This window comes from Prinia subflava, chromosome 2 (assembly GCF_021018805.1).
Source record: "Prinia subflava isolate CZ2003 ecotype Zambia chromosome 2, Cam_Psub_1.2, whole genome shotgun sequence".
Lineage (NCBI taxonomy): Eukaryota > Metazoa > Chordata > Aves > Passeriformes > Cisticolidae > Prinia > Prinia subflava.
In genome coordinates this window covers 113,208,450-113,229,931 of record NC_086248.1, presented here as the reverse complement: position 1 = coordinate 113,229,931, position 21,482 = coordinate 113,208,450, and the positions used below count along the sequence as shown (strand labels likewise).

The following is a 21,482-nucleotide window of genomic DNA, read 5'->3' as shown; positions in this document are numbered from 1 at the left end:
GTGGCACGGAGTGTGAGTCAGCAGCATTCTTACGAACCATTCTCCTTGTGCGGGTGGTGGGAGCCTTTGTGGGGCAGAGCAGACCCGAATGGGCCATCAGAGTGGTGGCTGTGGCCACTGTCCGCAGAGGGACCCTGAGGAAACACCCTCACGGCACTGGTGTCCCCCCGAGCCTGCTTTTCTCCGGGCCGAGCCCCCACCTCCCTCAGTAACTTGCGGGTTGGTGAAGCGAGCACTATTTTCAACCAGCGTTCTCGTCTTAACTTGGGAATAGGAGGGACACTTTAATACGCAGCACGCCTGCTGAGAAGCAAAGAGCCGGTGTTGTTGTTACAGCCGCACACACAGAGATACTCAAACCCACGGCGGCTCAAAGCCGCACGTCACTCCCAGCGCCGGGCGCGGCGTGAGGGGAGCGGGGCGGGCCGGGGCGGGGAGCCGTGGCCCGGAAGGGAAGCGCCGCGGATCCGGGTTGGGGAGTCCCGAGCAGTCCCGGGGGTGCCGAGCACAGAGGTGGGAACGCTGGGGAAAAGGAGTGGTGGAGCTCCCGGGAGTGTCACGATTCCGCGGAGAGCGGGGTGGCGGGGAAGGGGTGCGCGGGGCCGGCTGAGGGGAGGCGGGCGAGGGTGGCGGACGCGGGCTGGGAGAGGAGTGAGGGTCCCCAGGCTCCCCTGGAGGGTGTGCGGGGAGGGTGCCACGGGGAAGTGCCAGACGAGCCGGCAGAGCTGCTCCGTGCCCGGAGCTCCGTGCTCTGAGCTGAGAGGAAGGAGACGGAACCCTGTGAGACCACGGGGCACCTGCCGTGATCTCCCTCCTCCCTCCGTCACTTCTGCCAAAGCGCCCCGAGCGGGGTCAGCTTGGCTGGGAGCTCATAGCCAGTCCCGGTGGAGCTCCAGTGGGGAGAGCGGCCACGAAAAGGGGAATTTCCTTCTTCCCAAGCCCTCGTTTGGGCTGTTCCTGTGCGCGGCCACCTCAGTTGTTGCCCTGGCTGTGGAGGTGGCAGTGCACAGACCCAGGGCTCCTGCCGGGCTGCCCGCCTGCCCCCTGCAGTCGCTTCCCGGCAGGAGGATGTGTCGGTGCGGGGCTGTTCTGCTCCCTGACAGCTGCTCAGCCCTGCTGGGCTGTGGCAGCAATGGGGGAGAGAGACACTGCTGTGAGAAGGGAAGGGAAAGGAAGGGAGCCGCCCGTGTCCAGGACAAGCCCGGTCACTCCCTGACCAGGCTCAGCAGCCTGGGCAGCGGCCTGCAGAGGGGAGCCCAATGGGAGATAATGTGAATAAAACATTGTATCTTTGGCTTTAGCTCCCCTTCCGCCTGTTAGTCTCAGCCCTGCAAGCTGCTGAGTTAGAAAGTGATGGGGCAGAGGCTGCTCTCTTCTGGGAAATTTCCCTTGCAGGTTTGTCCTGTGAGCTTCTGGCCAAGAAAGTTCCCACCAGAGCGGCAGAACTGGGGTTCCCAGGTTAGGCAGCAGTGCTGGTAGGCTCATGCCAGAAAGTTTTGTCAAACTTGCAGCTTTTGGCTGAGGAATGTTGCTTTTATTTTCTAAAGCCACAGAACTTACTAAACAGTGTTCCAGAGGAATGCTTTTTGCTCCAGGTGCATACTGATACACCAACATGCAGATAATCAACAGTGTTTTGACAGGGTGTCTTGTCACATAGAAAAACAAATAATGTGGGCTCAGACCTACACAATGTGCTTAATTACCTTCATAACTAAGGGCTATTTTTTCCTCTTCTTCAGCAAGGAAACATGAGTTGGGCAGGGAGGAAAAGAGGAAAGCCCAACAAAGGAGGAGGACGAGGGAGAGGAGGCGGTGGAAAACGAGGAGGCAGCAGTGGCCATTCAAACAAGCCTCAGCTTGGTGGAAATAGGAAATGTTCAACCAAAATTTGGGACGATGGAGATGATTTTTGTCTCTTTGAGGAGCCAAGGCTAGAATCCAGGTATTTCTGTTAATTTGAGGGAGATTGGCGTAGAGATGTCTGGGATACTGGGGGGTTTTTTGGGATAATTTGGGCCATTTGAGATACTTTTTTGGATGTTGGCATACGTAGACTTTTGGGACTCTTTTTTGGACATGTTTGACTATAGAGAAGATTGAAAGGGTGATGAAAGTGTTTCAGTATGAAGCAGTTTTTATATGTCTTTTTGATTAATGTTTTTTTAATGTAATGATTTTTTTCTTTGGTCATAAAGTAATTTGAGGACACTTTTGGTCAGAACATGTTAATAATCACAGGCTACTAATATTTGTGTATTACAAAACAGAAGCTGGGCCATGGAAAATCAGCAGTTTAGAATTAGTTTAGTATCCTGTGTGTGTTCTGACTGAGCTACCTTAGAAATATGTGGTTGTATTGAAGTCTGAGAACAGCTTTACCTAGCAAAGTGTTCGGTAGATCATTTTGGATTTGACAAAAGATACAATACATATATGCACATGTGTGTGCAGATAAAAACACACAAATCCTGGTCAATAAGAGTGAATCCAACTAAATAATCCTTAGGTGATGGATTTCTCTTATTTTGATTTTCCTGTTTTGAATTACAAGTTTGGGCCCTAACATCACAATTCAGTCAAGATCATTTGAGCCAGGCAAATAACTCACGGTTATGTCCTGTTTTAATTTTCAGATCAAGTGCCCCTGCCAGAAGAGGAGGGCAAATGAAGCAGAGATCTGAAGCAAGAATGCCTCTGCAGACCATACACATGACATCAGAGAACCAGAGGAGAGTGAAAGAACTTCTTCAAGAGCTGCAAGGGCAGGAGCTGGCTCCTGAATCAGAGTTAGTTTAAATGGGGGCTCTATTTCCACCTTTTCTACATGACTATGCTTTAGCAGGCATACTGTTAGAGATGGAAACAGTATTTTGTCCCTTAACTTTTAATTATATGTCAAATCCTATGTGTTTTTCTCTGCTTTGTTCTTCTACAGTAGTATTAACTGTGGGAAAGGGGTAGCCAAATCTTCCATTTAAATGAAGGATTTAAACCGGCAGAGGCAGAGTTCCATGTCTGCTGGACAGTTTAATTTTGTTTCATTTTAACTTGATTACTCTTTCTGTCAGTGTATCTGGAGAAGAGGATGACGAGCCCGATTACCTCGACGATGAGCAGTGCTGGTCAGCAGAACAGGAAGCTGCTGAAGCAATGCCAAGGGTGTCTGCTGAGCCAGCTGAGCACAGAATTGTAGACAGTGAAGTGTCTCCATTTGCTGTGCACAAACTCTCCAGGTGATGCTTTTTAGTGAATCATTTGTGTCGTGAAAAGGTCGATCACTGGCCTTGCTACTCTGTAAGCCCTCTTTGTAAGAGCCCTTCATCCATTTTGCTCACATGTGGATGTTTATTCAATACTTTTGTTTTGTTTGGGAGCATTTTATATGTGACAGCTTTTCCTGAAGAGTTTAATTTCTTTAGTGGAGTGGGGAAATCTAACCCTGGTGTGGGGCAGTGCCATGCATGCTCCCTGATCAAGCAGATCTGTGGTTGTTTTGCTCTGTAGGAGCCTCTCACTCACTTGTGGCCCTGTTTTCTCTGTTTTGCTGCAGGTATGGCTTTGACTGTGAGCGTTGTAGGGCGGTGCTGAGGTCCTGCAATGGTAATATTGGGGCATCATTGGAGTATTTGCTGTTGCAGTGCTTCTCTGAAAGGTATGGAGAGAAAATGCAGGTTTCTGCAGCAGCTGCTGAAGCCAGCCAAGAGGAATGCTTAGAGCAGAGACAAGAAGAAGCTTTTGCCCTCCGGTCAATTTATGGAGAAAAATTTGTAGAAAGGATTAAAAATCACGTTTGGACTTTCAGTTTGGAATTGGACTACTTGGCACACAGGCTCAGCAAATCTAAACAAAAAAGTGCAAAGGACACAGCAGAACAGACTTCAAAGGAAATATGTAAATTTTACCTCCAAGGAGGCTGCAGGTTTGGTTCAAAATGCAGATTTAGACATGAATTCCCTCCAAACCATCCCCTAAACCCATCCAAGAACTCTGTAGATGATGCTCATCTCAGACAAAGTGATGGTCCCATATACGAACTTGAAGTGAGATTTCCTGACGACAACAAGTATCCCCTTCAGGCACCTCTTGTGGCATTTTACTCCACTGACGACAGTCTGCCTCTTGCCTGTCGTCTGCACGTTGCTGAATTCCTCTTTGGAAAGGCCCTGGCAGCTGCAGAGTCCCACGAGCCAGTGGTGTATACCTTGGTGACCTGCTTGGAAGACGAGCACGAGGTCAGCGAGTTACTGAGCAATACCCACCACAAGTTCAGTGTTCCTCCCGTGTCCCTGCTGGCAGCACCTCCTGTAAAGCCACGGGCAGAGAGTGCCCCTGCTGCAAATCAACAGGCTGAAGGTACACCAAATCCCCTGCATGGGTTCTGGGCTGAGAACAGTCAGAAAGATTTAAAAGAAAAACACAGGGACCAATTCAGCCATCTGTTCCAAATCTATTTCTGGAGATTGAAGTCATGTGGTGAGCCAGATCTGTGCTCTGTCTGTGCCTTAGGAAGTTCCTCCTGTAATCAGGCTGCAGCAGAGAGGTTTGTGCTGGCCAGGACTGAGGTCAAGGAGCACAGAGTTGGGTTTGGCAGAGTGAGGGATGCCCACTGCCACAGTCCATGGAAAACACTGGGAGATGTGAGCTCACCAGAATGGAAACGTGCTTGGAGGGGAACAGGAAGGTTGTGTGCCAGCTTTGCTGCGTCTGCGACTCATCAATTCAGAAACCTCTTTTTTTAGATTAATTAAAATTACCAACAGCTCCTCCAAATTAACTTACGAAGGTGGATTTAAGGCTGAGCTAGCGTGGTTATAGTGACTATAGAATGTTGTTCAAGGTACCATCCCTTTCTATTTATGCTGCTGCAAACAGGTTGCTTTCACAGAGGAAAGTTGAGGCTGTGTCACTTGTGGCAGGGTGACTTTTGAGCTCTCAATTCCAAAACTACTTTTATCTAAGGCAAGCTTTTTTCAAGACAGTTTGCAAGAATAACTGCATTGAGTTTTAGAGCACTTCAATAGTGACAAACTCTGGTTTTGCTACAGTAAGACAAAATATTCAATTTTTAAGACCTCTGCAGAAAGACAGCTTTGTTCCAGAAACTGAGATTCTAAATATTTTTCTTTGGTTATAAAGTATTCCTTACGCTATAAAATACTTTTTTTTTTTGGTAAAAATCACCTTAAAACAGTCCTGCAGACCCTCAGGCCCAATCTAACAAGGTTCTTTGTTGGGAATGCTGCTGGAACATGTCTCTCTTCCTTGCATTGCCTGTTCCTTAGTAATAACAATTCTTAACTGTACGTTCTCTGTCTCAAGGCTCAGCACTGCCAGAGCCTCCGGAAGAAGAGGGGGTGGCAGAAGAGGAGAAGGAAGAAGAAGAGCCTGAACAAGTTGTTGTGGAGAATGAGAGTTACGTGAACTTGAAGAAGAAGCTTTCCAAAAAGTATGATGTGCAGGCAAAGTCTCTGTATCACGAAAACGTGAAAATCTGCGCGCAGTTTCGCCAGAAAAAGGTACAATGTGCTGAACATAGTTTTCTTGCTTACTTCAGAGAAATAAATATTTCAGAGACAAGTTGTTGTTTCAGATGGTTCTATCCCATCCCAGTGGTGTTCTTACTGCTGTGCTGTCTTTGTCCTTCAGTCTTCCAGGCACTTTCAGTCCATGCTGTATGAAAGACAGAAGCTCCCTGCGTGGCAAGAGAGAGAAAACATTCTGGGTTTGCTTGAGACTCACCAAGTTCTTGTTGTGAGTGGCATGACAGGGTAAGAGTGTGATGGCACGTACAGACTGCATGTATCAAAGTATATCCAGAGTAATGTGAAATATGATCCATGATCTGGAAAGGCTGGGGTGGTGGCTCATCTGTGACCAGTGACAGCAGTCCTAGGTGAACTTCATGTGAGGGATCACACTAATGAAACAAAGCAAATTTCCAGTTTATGTGGGTGGAAGGTGTTGGATTTGTCGGTTTTTCATTAATTCCTGATTTGGTTGTGCAGGTGTGGGAAAACCACTCAGATCCCTCAGTTTATCTTGGATGCTTCATTGCAAGGCTCTCCAAGCAGAGTTGCAAACATCATCTGCACTCAGCCTCGCAGGATCTCTGCCATTTCTGTGGCTGAACGTGTAGCCAAGGAAAGAGCAGAAAGGATTGGACTCACTGTTGGATATCAGATCCGTCTGGAAAGTGTAAAGGTACGTGTGCTTTGCTTGCTGGTTTTCATTTACTCCTATTCAAACGTGCTTAGTGCTTCTCTAGTGCACAGAATCTCTGCCCTACACCTGCCAGGCAGTGAGATAAGTAAGTTTGTATCATCTGCATTTTATAAAATACTATCAAACATGTTCTATATTTCCTCTCAAGTTGCACAGTTCACTTTTCAGAATGAGAGTGCTGTGCTTTGTCTTGTGCGTTTGCTTTCTGTTGAGTGAGGTGAAGGGCTCTGACAGTGTGAGCAATCCTGCTGTCCTTTGGAGGGCTGCTGGCTGCTTTTCTGCTTGTTGCCATTCCCTTGTGTCTCCCAAGTGCAGACTGAAGGGTTACAGCTACAGCCAGACAGAAACTGCTGTGTGGCAAGTGAAGTTTTGTCTGTGTTGCAGCTGATTGCTTTTTAGCATGCTAAAAAAGAGACTCGCCAAATCTTTCTAGGAAGAGAGATCTGAGTTGTTTATCAGCAAACAATATCCACAGGAAAAGCAGTTCACATTTTTTGATAGGTAGCAATGCCCCTTGGTAAGAAGTGGGTGTTGTCAGTGTCAGTCAAGAAATTAAAATCCATCTCCAGCAGGGCTTGCTCGTTCCCCCTTCAGTCAAACCTGGCACTGAGCTGAAACCCAACGCTTTACAGCAGCACATACTCTCTTTGCACTGTGTTAATTTGCCCAGAGTCAACTGAATGCTTTGTCTTACCCTTCAAGTCCTCAGCTACCAGGCTTTTGTACTGCACTACTGGTGTGCTGTTGAGAAGGCTGGAAGGAGATCTGACTTTGCAGGGAGTCACTCATGTTATTGTTGATGAAGTTCACGAAAGAACAGAAGAAAGGTAAATAATCTCTTCTCCTGTAAGCAAAATGAAGAAACGTAGTCAGAAGGATAAAGATGGCTCAGGTGCAAGTAGCTGGTGCTGTGGCAGTGATATGGGATGGTGGAAGGAGTCTGGGTGTAGGTTCTTGTCTTTGTGCTGCAGCAGCTCGTGAGAAAGCACATCTCTCATAAATTGCTGTGCCTCCAAAGCGCCCTCACATTGCAGCAGTGTTGCATAGAGGTTTTGGATGGGGCTGGAGATTTAAGTAACTTTTTAACCAGAACTGTCTGTTTCTTACAGTTTCCTTGTTTCAATTTTTATCAAATACCGTAATTCTTCACATGCCTTTTGGGGAACTTTTTCTCCTGATGAGGGCTTCAGCAGAGCAAGGGACAAATGCTCACATTTCCTTCCAGTCTGTAGATTTTACTAGACAGTCTCATCCTCTCCTGCTCTCATCCTCCTGCTGTTTTACCCCACTTAATCTGCTGATCACAGGCAAAAGATAATGTCTGTCAGCATCTCTGTAAATATAGTGGTGAGCATCCTTTTGTTTTCCTTGTCAAACACTGCAGTGCAATGGGTTTCTAGGAGGCTTTGTCTCCTACCCATTATTCTGCAGCTCAGGTGGTATTTTAGCCACTTAAAAGGGCCTGTGTCTCTCAAGGATTCCTCTTCCTTTTTATTTAAAATCACTTTAAACCAGTTTTCTCATCATGCCACAAAAGTTATAAATACATAGGGGAAAATACAGCGAGCAGGGAAGAGTGGGTAAGTTTGAGTAACTCTTCCAGAGAAGAAGAGGAGCAGAAAGGAATCATCTGTTACTTTGAGTTAATTTCTTATCTGCTGTTCTTGTGTTGTCATTAATGTAAGTACTTTATGGAACTTTTTGTTGTTTAAGTGGTTTTGCTGAGTAATCCTGACACTCCAGTAAGGGACAAGCAGGAAAGAGCCAGGTTTGCAGATTGCCTTTCACCAGGCCCTTCCACCAGGCTCATGCTTCTGTGATGGTGTTGCTGTGCTCCTGGGAGACACCAGCAAGGTGGACAGAAGGGGAGAAGAGCAGTCTGAAAGTTAATGCTGAAGACATTGAAATGTTCTTGTGCCTGTTTTCTTCAGTGACTTCCTGCTGCTGGTTTTGAAGGATATAATGGCTCAGAGGCCAGACCTGCGCATTATACTGATGAGTGCCACCCTGAATGCTGAGCTCTTCTCTCAGTACTTCCACTCCTGTCCAGTCATTAACATACCAGGTGAAAACCATTCGTTTTTATTATCACTCACTGCTTTAGAGATTTGTTTGCACTGTTTCTTCTTGCAAAGTGTTTCTCAGCTCCAGATGAGGATGTACACAAGAAATATGATGCTTAGAGGGAGAGACTGATGAGATTTAGGAGAGGAAAGACTTGGAATGTTGACATTTTTATGCTGTCTGTATATCAGCAGAGCTTCCCTCCTCAGAAGACACACATTATTTGATGTGTGCAGTACATAGTTTTCTCGCTTACTTCAGAGAAATAAATATTTACGAGACAAGCTGTTGTTTCAGATGGTTCTATTCCATCCCAGTGGTGTTCTTCTGCTGTACAGTCTTTGTCCATCGGTCTTCCAGGCACTTTGAGCTGTGAAGCCAGTGTATGTCATAATAACCTGTATAAAATCACAATCATCTTTGATCTTTCTCCTCTCTTCTCCTTGCTGTTGGGGCGTGTGTAGATAGATTTATTCTCTCGTTTCCTTTCAGGTCGAACGTTTCCTGTGGACCAGTTTTTCCTGGAGGATGTGATTGCACTGACAAGGTGTGAAATTCATCTGTTCTCAGATGTATTTGGGTGGTGAGGTCGAGGCTGCACTTTTGACCTTGACACTGCAGTAGTTCTGTGCATTGATTTTAAAAAGTAAATCCTCTCAGATCTCCCCTATCACCCACCTGTGCTCTTGGAGCTCTACTAAAGCACCTTGAGCTTCATATTATCATTATGGTTTATACAAAGCTCCTCTCAGACTTACAAAAAATATTTTGGATACCTTATCTCTGTAATTAATTATTAGAAGGAGACTGTTAGGCTTCTTCCCACACCACCAAATGTTCTTCTGCCGTCCAGGTATGTTTTAGAGGACAGCAGCCCCTACAGGAGGAAAGTAAAGCAAGAACAGAGTGGGAGACACAAAAGAACTGCCTTTGAAGAAGTAGAGGAAGACCTGAGGCGTGCTGGCCTTCTGGAAGCCACTGACACCGTGGTCAGAGATTCAGACCCAGACCAGAAGTTAACTCTGAAGCAGCTCCTCACACGATACAAAGGTGAGCTCCTTCTTACATTTAATAAATTGGCACATAGACAGTGTGGAATATTAGCACTGTAAGGGAATGCTTATCTGTAATTCAGAGTTTTGCACTTGGAAGTTCTAGATGAGAAACTTCCTGCCAGTTTAAAAAAAAAAACAAAAGAGAACCCATTGTTCTCTTCAACTCCAGCAAACATCTTGGCTGACACTAGTCCTTGGCATTTGAAAATGGACAATTTCCAGCTACTGTCTCTTTCCATCCCTTCTCAGATGCCTTGTTAGTTCCCCCTTGCTCTCTGTACCTGTTCTTGCTGAAGCAGCTTTGCTTGAGGCACAGCATGGATCTGCCTCTTCAGGTCCACGCCAGGTGCTCTTTAAACTAGGCTGTAACTGGTCCCATGCATCCACAGATGTTTTTCCCAAGACAGATCTACTGCATGTTTTATTTCTTTTTTCCCAGGGGTTAGCAAGGCAGTGCTGAAAACAATGTCTGTCATGGACTTGGACAAAGTTAATCTGGAATTAATTGAAGCCTTGCTGGAATGGATAGTTGCTGGCAGACATTCATACCCCCCAGGTAATTTCATTGTCCCTGGGAGACAAACAAAAGAAGATTCCTGGAAGCTTCTTGGATGGCCCAAAGCTAATGATTTGCATGCAGAGTTTCTGTAGCTACCTACTATTTTTGGAAAAAAAAAATTAATTGAGTTACAAAGCTTTTGATAAACATGGAAGAGGGAAGGTGAGAAAATTGTCTACTTTGAAAAGTCTTTTGTGAAGGACTGCTACAGCCTGTGCTTTTTTTGTTACAATAATTGCACATTAACAAAATACTGTGCTGTCCTTTGTGTTGAGTGATTTTGAATTTTTTTTTTATCTACACATATAGGTGCTGTGTTGATATTTTTGCCTGGCCTAGCAGAAATCAAGATGCTTTATGAGCAACTTCAGACAAATGCTCTTTTTAATAATAGGCACAGCAAGAGGTAAGACAGAAAAGCTCCACAACTGTCAGTTTTTTCCCATAAATTAAGAGTCATTTGATGCCTGCCTTTACCCAGGGATAAATAAGCTTTATTAAATGTGTGAGCTGACTCCAGTCAGGGTAATTCCTTTCCTATTATCTTGTTGGCTCGTTCCTTTTGTTTTTGTCCTCAGCTCAGGAAGTTCAGCTGTTGCAGTTCTCAGAGACCCTGGTGAGCAGGGGTTTCCATTTTGTGCTCTGCATGATCCAGGCTGCTGAAATCTCAGCCCTTGATTTGTACCAGAATGTTTGCTGAGTTGTTTTAGCTGTGGTTGTGTTTGGCCTTGGATGGTCACAAGGAGAAGTAACACTCTGGACAGTGTCTAGTGAGGCAAAAGTGTGTGCAGGCAGGCAGATTGTTCCCAGGAAGGAGGAGGCTGGAGATATCCTGAGCATGCTGTGGTGTTGTCCTTGCAGATGTATGGTTTATCCCCTTCATTCCTCCCTGTCCAGTGAAGAACAGCAGTCTGTGTTCCTCAGGCCCCCTGCAGGAGTTACCAAAATCATCATCTCCACCAACATTGCAGAGACTTCTGTCACCATCGATGATGTGGTCTATGTGATTGACTCCGGGAAAATGAAGGAGAAGAGGTACTGGCATTCATTCCTCTGGGGTTTGTAAACTGTTTTGAGTGAGCCTTGGGTTTTCCAGAGGGCTGGGAAAAACTGGAAGGAAACTTGGTGTGTAGAAAGCTGCTACGAGGCGGAGAAAGCCAGTCTAAGTCATTTCCAAGTGCAGGGGTGGGAGCTGTATCCATACACAAGTTGGCAGCATCTGCCTGCTCAATCTCCAGCCTGTTCTCTGTGCACTCCTGAACAGGCACTCCTGACAAGGGTGGGTGGTAGGACAAGGGGTAAAGTGCCTTCAGACTGAAAGAAGGCAGGTTTAGATTGGACACGAGGAAGAAATTCTTTACTGTGGTGAGGCACTGGCACAGGTTTTCCAGAGAAGCTGTGGCTGCCCCCTCCCTGGAAGGGTTCAAGGCCAGGCTGGACAGGGCTCTGAGCAACCTGGTCCAGGGGAAACTGTCCCTGCATGTGGCAGGGGGAAGTTGGAGCTGGATGATCTTTAAGGTCCCTTCCAAGCCAAGCCATTCTGTGGCTCTGTGAGCACAAGCCTCTCTTGCTGTCCTGTAGATACGACCCCAGCAAAGGAATGGAAAGTCTGGAGGACACCTTTGTGTCCAAGGCCAACGCTCTGCAGAGGAAGGGGCGGGCAGGACGCGTGGCCTCGGGCGTCTGCTTCCATCTCTTCAGCAGCCACCACTACAACCATCAGCTGGTAAAACAGCAGCTGCCAGAAATCCAGAGGGTGCCCTTGGAGCAGCTCTGCCTGAGGTGAGCTCTTGTGTGTCTGGAAGAAGCCAGCATGCAGGATGTCCTTACTTTGCTGCAGGGAGCACCTGCCACAACCTGCACCAGGCACCATCATCATGTTAAAGGAAGAGGCCTCCCCATCCCTGCTGGGTTCCCCTTTGTACTGAAAGGAAACAAAGCAGCACAAATGACAGTTCTGCAGTAAAAGCTTTATTTCAAACCTTAGTGTAGTAAATAGAAATCTGTTCTTACAGACTCACTACTCCACACTGCTCCCTGACTCTGCAGTTTTGTGTTACAGGCCCTCTTCTAGGGAGCGTGCTCTTCACAGCTTGTTTTCTGTTGGCTTCTTTCATTCTGTTCTTACAAAAGCTTGCGCTTTCTTATCCTGTGTGTGGAACTAAGCTGCTTTTTCCCTCTCTTTGTTTTTCCTTGTTACCTTCCCCTCCCCTGCAGAATTAAGATCCTGGAGATGTTTTCTGAGCAGAGCCTTCACTCCGTGCTGTCGCGGCTGATCGAGGCGCCCAGGACGGAGTCTCTGCAGGCGTCCAAGGCGCGGCTGCGGGACCTGGGCGCGCTCACTCCGGACGAGAAGCTCACCCCTCTGGGCTACCACCTGGCTTCACTGCCCGTGGATGTCAGGATTGGCAAGCTCATGCTCTTCGGCACCATCTTCCGCTGCCTGGACCCTGCGCTCACCATAGCAGCCAGCCTGGCCTTTAAGTCACCTTTTGTGAGTGTTTCTGGCCCAGGGCTGGGGTTTTTGTGCAGCAGCAGAGTGCTGTTGTGACTTGGAACACACTGCCTGGAGGGTTTGAATTCTTGTTAACCCACACTGTCCATGTGTTGATGCAGTGCTTGTTAAAACAGTTATGAGCAGAAGTTCAAAACCACATGGTAGCAGCAAGAGTGGTATTGATATACAGTAGAAACAGTGAATATTATTTTTGGTTTTTAGCTAAGAAGTGTGCACACGTTTTGTCCGAATTTGGTGTGAAAACTACTGGTTTATATTACCTTTACTGGTAATATAAACTGTGAAACAGTGATAATGATGGAGCTGACACGTCTGAGTTGTGAATGCAGAGGTCAGTTTGGGTCTCAGTTTGCATCTTCACTGTCACTTTGGCTTTTTGAATCAGCTGCTCTTTTGAATGCCTTATATGTTCTGTTATCCACAGTGAAAATTTGCATTCTGGCCTGTGAGCTGCTGTAAAAATACCAAAGAGAATGTGCCATGTAGCTCTAGGATGGCTCATCCAAGTGGTGAGGGGAAGAACACACTAACCTGTTACTGCCTGTCTAGGTGTCACCTTGGGATAAAAGGGAAGAGGCAAACAAGAAGAAGCTGGAGTTTGCAGTAGGAAACAGTGACTACCTGGCTCTTCTCCAGGCCTATAAGGTGAGTTAAAACTCAGTAGCCTCTCTTGGGGCTGTGTGATGTGTTTGAAATTCAAGCAGAAATATTTTATTAAAGGCTTCCTCCATCTTCTCAAGCAGGGCTGGCGTTTAAGTATCAAAGAGGGCTCTCAGGCAAGCTACAACTACTGCAGGGAGAACTTTCTGTCGGGAAGAGTTCTGCAGGTGGGTCAGTGCTTGTGGCCTAGCAGGATCGCGGTGACAGGAGTGAGCAGAGGGACAGACTCTGGGCAGGGCAGCTGTCACAGCGCTCTGTGTGTTGCAGGAGATCGCCAGCCTGAAGAGGCAGTTTGCAGAGCTGCTCTCTGACATTGGCTTTGTGAAGGAGGGCTTGAGAGCCAGGGATATTGAGAAGAGGTGGTCCCAAGGAGGTGATGGAGTGCTGGATGCCACGGGAGAGGAGGTAACTCACAGCATTTCATCTGTGCTTTTCCATGTGGGCAGTGCTCAGAAAGACTGGGGCCAGACATCTCCTGGGGTTACATGATGGTCAGGGTTTGGGAGTTGTAGGATTTTCCTGTGCTTTGGGACAGCCTGTGCTTGCTTTCCCTAGGGTGCCCCAACCACTTGGGGCCAGATGTCAGAGAACAGTTCAGCTGGGCACCAGGACAGTGGAGGCCAACTTGTTCCATTGATAGTGGGGGGAAAGCACAGCCCAGGTCCAGCCTGAGGCTGCAGGAGCAGTGACTTGTCCTCCTCTATCAAGCACAGGAGTGCAGCTAGAGAAGTGAACCAGTTTCAGGAATTCAGTCATTCCTGGAGCAGGGCTTTATCTTTACACACTGCACTGTAGGATCCCTAATGATCCCCCATTGATTTCACAGGCCAATTCGAATGCAGAGAACATCAAGCTGATCTCAGCTATGCTGTGTGCTGCACTGTATCCCAATGTTGTCCAGGTAAAAGAATGCTTTTTCGTTTTCCCTTTTTCTGTCTAGCATGCCTCACAGCCTGCCTTCAGTTTGGCTCAGTGTGGCAGTCTTGAGCCTGGTTTAGGGTGCCAAAGTTTGATGCTTGTGGTGTCAGAGACTGGAGCAGAGCTCCAGTTTGTATTCCCTGAGACTGCTGCTGTTCCTACAGGCTGACTGCAGTGTCACACAGAAGCCAGCAGCAAATGTTAAGAAGCCACCTAAAATAACACCTTCTTACAAGGCTGAGGTTACAAAGGAAGTCGGGGTTGGACAGCACCTGGAGTGTAATACCTGTCTCCAGTGACTTGACATGTTGCTACTAGAGAATTTCTGGTTTTGAAAACTTTAAAACATAAAGGTAAAAGGTTTTTTGGCGCAGCAGATTTTTATAACCTTTTTTTCTTACCGTACAGGTGAAAAAGCCAGAAGGTAAATACCAGAAGACCAGTACAGGAGCAGTCAAAATGCAACCAAAAGCAGAAGAGCTGAAGTTTGTTACTAAGAGTGATGGTTATGTTCATATTCATCCTTCGTCTGTGAATTACCAGGTCAGGATGCTTTTGTTTCTGCAAAACTTCTTTTATAAAAGAAATCAGCTTTGTTTGAGGTTTTAAAATTACAGGGAGGATCCTTATTGATGTTTAAAATGAAAATTCTTAATGATTTACAATTCCATGTTAGGACTGTGAATAATGGTGCGTTCTTGAGTTAGGAATGGGCACAGAGTTAAGCTCTGAGACCGAGTTAAAGCCTCTGGAGCCAACACTCGTTGGCAGCTCCTATGGGTCAGGGAAGGGCCTGTTGGTGCTGCAGGTGCCCTTTAGGCATGTTTGCTGCTCTGCGGCTGTAGCAGAGGCAGAAGGGCAGCGTCCCCCTGAGCAGGCTGCTGTGTCCATGTCAGACCAGGCACTTTGAGAGCCCGTACCTGGTGTACCACGAGAAGGTGAAGACGAGCCGCGTGTTCATCCGCGACTGCAGCATGGTGTCCGTGTACCCGCTGGTGCTGCTGGGCGGCGGCCAGGTGCACGTGCAGCTGCTCCGGGGGGACACCGTCATCTCCCTGGACGACGGCTGGATCCGCTTCGTGGCGGCCTCCCACCAGGTGAGCACGGCCAGGGGCCCTGCCGAGCCCAGCCTAGCTGAGCCGAGCCCAGCTGAGCCCAGCATCACCTCTGTGTTGTGCCCCGGTGTCAGGTGGCGGAGCTGGTGAAGGAGCTGCGCTGCGAGCTGGACCAGCTGCTGCAGGACAAGATCAAGAACCCCAGCATGGATCTGTGCGTGTGCCCCCGTGGCTCTCGCATCATCGCGATGATCGTCAAGCTGGTGACCACTCAGTGACAGCTTTCTGTAAAGAGTCACCCGTGGCACTGCAGAGCAGACCGAGGGACATCATTGTCACCGAGGGACATCACTGTCCTGGTGTATTGACTGTCCCAAACGTGGCACTGACCCCTGGAAGAGAAGGTTGGCAACTCTACTGCTGAGTTTGGGGTGGTTTTTTATTCTCTTGCTTGTTGAGATTAAGGTGTCTTACAGCAGACTCTGTAAATGGGGAAATGGCAACTCTTCCAGAAGGAATAGAAACCTCTGAGTGTTTTTTATGGGACTGTACCTGGCAGTCCTGTGTTCTGGTCACACCAACACCTGCTAGCCAGCTGTTCTTGTAGTAGTCGTGGCTGGGGGCAGCATGTGGCAGAGGGAGCTGCTCCCAAAGTGGTTTAAACTCACGTCTGCATTTTGACCAAGACTTTGCTGAGGCAGTTTTGGCTGACCAGAGATCCTCTGTTTACAGTTCAACCCAAAGCCCTTGTACAAGTGAGCACCTTTTGATTTGTGTCAAGAGGTTCTGACATTCAGTCCATGTCCTGTGGTGAGGGGATGGACGGGCTCAGTCGCTGTGGTGTTGCTGTAATAAGTTAGCCCAGAGCCCATTTCCTTCATGCAGGAAAAGCCAGTTCTTTATTCACATCACTTGTTTTATACAGTTTGCACAGACCTTGTGTGCAACACCTACGGGCTGGTTGTTTTCTTACTACTTCATTTTTTTGGCAGAAGATGATTTGTGTGTACAAAAAATGAAATGAAAGAAAACACTGAACAATTTACTAGTAAAAGCTATAACTCTGAAACCTGGTATAACGATTTTGACAGCAATAAAGCTGAACAAAATGAACTCAATAGAACTCTGCCCTAAAAGGACTTTATATTAATAAAATGTAACTCGGTTATTACCTCAGTAAAACAGAAGGTAATCATTATTAATACTGAATACAAATCAAAGTTAATCATTATTAATACTGAATACAGCCATGATCTATATAAAACTGGAATAAAACACTGTCTAAACTTAATACTGAAACTTAGCAGACATGAAGTTTGCAAAATTAACTTCATGGAACTTAGCCTTGCTCAACAGACAGTAACAGAGCATTATATTATTGGACCTTAACTGTAGTTACAAAAGTTATAGATTCTAGTTATAGGATAAGATGTAGCTTATTCTACTGTTACTAACACAAAAAGAAGATGAAAAGGTGAACAATTCATAAGAGAAATAACAGCGTGGTGGTGTACTGGAGGGACAAAAGTCTCAACAAGCATATTAAACTTGTAATTTAGTTATGAGAAAAACCTATGGCAACTGCAAATTTGACAGAAACAGAAACAGAGTAAGATTTTTTAGAGTGCATGGTTATTGAAAAAAAGAAATATAATAACGTGTCTTTTGGCAGAGTGCTGAACAGCTGAGTAGCCTCTCACTGTATGTTGTGTGATTTCACCTGGCAAATCTGTTAACATTTTTGTTGAAGAAATCAGACTATGCTGAAATCTTTGACAGGTAATAAGGCACTGCATTTACTGCTTGCTATCTCTCCAGCAACCACAGAACTGTAAAAAATCAGAATTCAGGCAGGAAACAAAATTAACTTGGACAAAGCTGCATTAACCAGAGGGAGTCAGAACCCTCTCTGTGCTGGGAAAAAGGAGAGGGAGGGAAAGAGAAGGAGAACTGCAGGCACTGCCACCCTGCAGCTGCTGCGGGGAAAAGGAAGCCAAGGGACAAACCCAAGCCCAAGTCAAGGTAGAAAAGCCTTTGTTCTTATCTGAGAAGTGGGAAAGAACACCTGACAGCTCAAGGAAGGTTGTGCACAAACCAAGTCAGCTCTAACACGATGCATAACAAGTTACAGGGCAAGGAAATGAGAATTCCAGTGCTTCATGGTAACAGAAGTGAGGGATGCGAGCTCAGAGGGAAGAGATAAAGGAGTTCCACAAATGGAACAGTATAAATATATCAAACAGTTCCAAGAAGTAGGAAAACAGCAGTAGCAGCAGTTTCAGAACAGCACACAGCTATTATAGCCTGAAAGTACATTCAACACCTTGAGCCTGCTGCTGTCCTCCCAAAAGCATCACTGCAGCTACAGCTCACTGTCAAACCTATCCAAGGGGAAAATCCCAGACACAGAACACCCCACAGTGTGTGGGGGTTTACACAGAAGAGTTTTCTTCTTTAATTAATTTTCTTTAATTAATCTTCTTTAATTAATTTTCTTCTTTAATTAAACACAGCTAGACAATGAACAGGAACCAGCTTCCAGCAAAGCTCATTTGGAAACATTTTCTCCCTTTCTAGCACTTGCCTACTGACACAAAGCAGACCTCTGGGAAGCTGCAGATTCCTGCTCTTTGTAGGAGCACAACCATCCCTCACAAAATTTATTTTGACTGCTAAAATAATGCTCAGCTGGGCTCACCACACACACTCTATGCTTTTTAGAGTGTTTGTTCAAAATTATGTCCCAAGTCACTCGTTCTCTTGACTGCTTGGAGAACAAAATCCTCAACGCCTCAGGGTCTAATCTGCTGCCAATGGAAACAGATTTCAATTAATTTCAATTAATGCTGCAGCAACCAGGGGGTGAGGCCCTGGCACAGGCTGCCCAGAGCAGCAGTGGCTGCCCCAGCCCTGGCAGTGTCCAAGGCCAGGCTGGAGCAGCCTGGGACAGTGGAAGGTGTCTCTGCCCATGGCAGAGGGGTGGAATGAGATGTCTTTGAGGTCCCTTCCGACACCAACCATTCCATGACTCCATAACACAAGAAGTTTCTGTGGTGTAAACACAGCCTGGGGTTTTTTAAACTGGAAGAAGCCCAATGCAGATGAACAACATCTAGTTGCTCTCTGGCAGCTCAGAGTAACCCAGCAGAGTCCCAGAGGCAGTGGGAACCCCGCTGGCTGCAAAGACACTCAGCAGCAGCAGCAGCTCAACCTCAGCAGAGAAAGAGAAGCCTGGATGTGACACACAGGTAGGTGCTTGGCAAAAAGAGTGCAGCCTCTTCTTCAAGAGGAATATTTGTTTCTAGAAACTTCCTCTTGACCTTCAGTGTGCATGACAAGAAAATATGTGAATATTATTGCAAAACTCAAGTCCCCTGCGGTCTGTCCTCCTCTGCAGAAGGCAGCCCAAGGCTGGGAGTCCCGAGGGTGGAAGAGGGACCCACCAGTTCCTGTGAGGCTGTGGTGGTTCAGCTCGAGGAGGCCATGGCAGCACAGACCTGGCTCCAGAGCTCCCTCCCAGTTCAGGAGGCGATGCTGTGAGTCCCTGCAGGAAGGCTGGGGCTACCTCGGGCTTTGTCCCCCAGCTGTGACCTCCTGGGAACCTTTTTGTTTCATTTTTATGATAGGAGTTGTTAGTGAAAAGAGTGCAGTGTGGTTTGTTTGCTGCTATTTGGTTATATGGTGGAGTTTTTTAGTTTGTGTTTAAGTTTTTGTTAATGAGACTAAAGTTTTGAATTTCTGGCTAATTTGTGATGATTTTAAAGATTTTAGGGAGATTGAGATTTTTCATCCTCAGGGAGCAGTGGGAAGAGCCCGAGAGAAATCTTGGCTGCTGGAGGGATCCTCGTGTCCCCTCTGGAGTGAATCCCTGCTTTGCAGCACGAAGTTTGCACGCATTTTGCTGCCGCTTTGGCTCTCAAGAACTGGAAATGCCTGGATTTCTGCGTGGTTTCCCCAGGTTCTCCTATTTAGCAGGAGCTGCACGGTGAGGTCGGTGTTCTGAGGGAGGCCCTGGCACAGCTGCCAAAGGCCGGGAACGTGGAGCGTGCAGGGAGCATCCGGGGGGCTTCTCCCCCCTGAGTTTCTCCCGGGGTGTGCTGCCTGCACTGCTGGATGTTGGACCCGGCTTTGGGCCGTTCTCCTGCGGTCCCAGCACTGAGTGCTGCCCCTGTGCCCAGACCTTGCCGTGTGCCGGCACCAAACCCGGGCAGCCGGGGCTGCTTTTGCAGCCCTTTGGTGCCACGGGCGGCCCCCGATTGCCGGAGCTCCCCGGCGCCCGGCCTGGACTCACTCTGTGGGGGGGCCTGTTCCATCTGCCTCAACCGAGGACATCCTGCCCAGGTTTGACACTTGACTCCCGTTGTTTTTCCTCTTGCAGGCAGCTGGCAAAAGAGGAGAGAGCCCCTGCGAGGCAGAGCCCCTGGAATGCCCTGTCCTGGTCTGAGGTTCCCACTTTTCTCTCCAACTCCCGGAGAATTGCTGGAGCAGAACCAGAGAGTGTCCATTTCATTTCCTGCCTTTTCCAATAAACGGTGACTTTCAGCTGGAGTGTGCTCCTGGTGTCATCCTTCTCCTCCTCCCTGGATTTGTCAATAAAGTTTCTGATTTTTGCCAGGTTAAATTTTGTTGTTCCAGGCATTGTGGCTCTTTTGTTTCATTGAAACTTCCCAACTCTGCTGAGAGTTTCAGATGTCAAATACAAGTAAGACCGGAGTTTTAATTTTTTTTCTTTTTAATTTTATTTTATGTTTTATTCTTTTTTACTTGAAAATTTTATTTTAATTTTTTTTTTTCATGTTTTCTTTGTTCCTTTTTTTCCATTACTCTTTTATCACCCGAGTGTGTGGAATTTTGCCTGTTGGCACCAAAGAAGTGAACAAATGACATCCATGTCCACTATATGTTAGAAAAGCCTCTGTATTTTCTGCTACATTAAAAAACCTGAACGGGGAAAGCTGTAAACACCCTGGGGCCATTTTTTGCCTTTTTACCCCCATCCTTCCCATTTACAGGATCAGCAGCAGGAACTTGAAGTCAGGTGTATTTCAGAGGGAACAGTAAAACAAAGCAGTCTTTTAATTTTGTAGCTTTCTAAACCTCACTGTTTAGTAACAAAGAAATCCAAAACACAGTAAACACAAAAAAAACCCAAAACAACCCCAAAACCCCCTTGCCCAAAAGAACACAGAAAGAGAAAATATACCAATATTATTTTAATAAAACTAAATTCTTTCCCACTTAGAAAACCGGGCAAATTTAATTCTGGTTAATTGTGATTCTGCAGTGTTAGGTTAATGAAGGCAAATAGTTTAAAATATAAATAAATAAACATGAAGTGAAAAAACATTATATAAAAACATAATAAAAATAGAAATATAAACTATGAAAAATACTATCAAGAATATCTATGCTATATGTAATATTGTGTATGTTGCTATGATATTCTATATATTATGTACATAGATATGAATAGATAAGATAAATGGTAATGATAAATATAAAAATAATAAAGAAATAATGGAATATAGCTTAAAACAGAGGGTTCCTTGGTTTGAATTTGCTTGGTGGCAGGGGTCTTCTAGTTGTGATTGGACATTTATTTTAGGGGGTTTCTGTGCACGTTCTCTTCGGGGGTCCCTGTCTGCGGGTCCCCGACGCGCGGGGAGCGCCGGGCCCGTCCCAGCGCTGCCGCCCTGCGGACACAGAGCGATACTGCAGCTCTGCCCCGGGCCCGTCCCAGTGCTGCCGCCTTGTGGACACAGCGCGGAGCTGCAGCTCTGCCCCGTGCCCGTCCCAGTGCTGCCGCCCTGCGGACACAGCGTTGAGCTGCAGCTCTGCCCCGGGCCCGTCCCTGACTCGCGGGGGGCCCGCGCTGCGCGATCTGCGGCGCCCCGCTGCGGCTCCGGCCGTCATTTTGATCAGGCGCCTGAGTACGGCAACACCCGGGGGCCTTGTTGCTGCCACAATCAAGATGGCGGCTCGGCGTCACGGCGGTGACCTTCCCAAAATGGCGGACAAAAGGGCGGGAAAACACAAGGACCCCGCGTGTGTCTACCCGGCTGCCTGTGCACAACCCCGAGCACGGCGCCGCCCGCGGGCAATTTCTCCACGGTGTTTCCCGGTGTGCGGACACGGATCCTGGGGTCGGCGGCTCCGCGGGTGGGTGGGAGGCGGGCGGGCGCCCACGGGCAGTGGCGAGGACGCCCCCTTCTGCCTCGGCCGCCATCCCCGGAGCGGCCCCGCGCCGGCCCGTGCCGGGCCGTGCTAGCCCGAGCGGGGCTGCGGTTCTGTCCCCGGGAGCTGCTGCTGCTGCACAGCCGGAGCCCTGTCAGCCTGCCGGGAGCACCTGCAGGCCGAGGGGAGAGGGGCGGGGCCGGGGCTGTGTGAGGCGGGGCCCGAGGGCGGGGCTTAGGCGCGAGGCAGGAGGC

At 47.5% G+C, this 21,482-nt stretch overlaps 1 protein-coding gene across 1 annotated transcript; it reads left to right on the top strand.

The window, feature by feature from the left end:
- Positions 1-437: 437 nt before the first annotated feature.
- Positions 438-16,198, top strand: DHX57 (DExH-box helicase 57). Its single transcript, XM_063391691.1, has 24 exons — positions 438-513; positions 1,743-1,945; positions 2,637-2,789; positions 3,072-3,236; positions 3,554-4,356; positions 5,323-5,519; positions 5,650-5,771; positions 6,009-6,204; positions 6,928-7,052; positions 8,157-8,290; positions 8,782-8,836; positions 9,143-9,339; positions 9,784-9,900; positions 10,213-10,309; positions 10,765-10,938; positions 11,485-11,685; positions 12,121-12,397; positions 12,971-13,066; positions 13,165-13,248; positions 13,349-13,486; positions 13,908-13,982; positions 14,408-14,542; positions 14,896-15,096; positions 15,189-16,198. The coding sequence occupies exons 2-24, from the start codon at positions 1,752-1,754 to the stop codon at positions 15,330-15,332; spliced, it is 4,080 nt and encodes a 1,359-aa protein (XP_063247761.1). The 5' UTR covers positions 438-513; positions 1,743-1,751; the 3' UTR covers positions 15,333-16,198.
- The last annotated feature ends 5,284 nt before the right edge of the window (positions 16,199-21,482 follow it).

What these genes read in the sequence shown, in the direction of transcription:
- DHX57 (XM_063391691.1), top strand. Translation starts at nt 1,752, where the DNA reads ATGAGTTGGGCAGGGAGGAAAAGAGGAAAGCCCAACAAAGGAGGAGGA. An exon ending in TCCAGTCATTAACATACCAG is followed by an intron (nt 8,291 to 8,781) that starts GTGAAAACCATT and finishes GTTTCCTTTCAG; the next exon opens with GTCGAACGTTTCCTGTGGAC. An exon ending in GATGTGATTGCACTGACAAG is followed by an intron (nt 8,837 to 9,142) that starts GTGTGAAATTCA and finishes TCTGCCGTCCAG; the next exon opens with GTATGTTTTAGAGGACAGCA.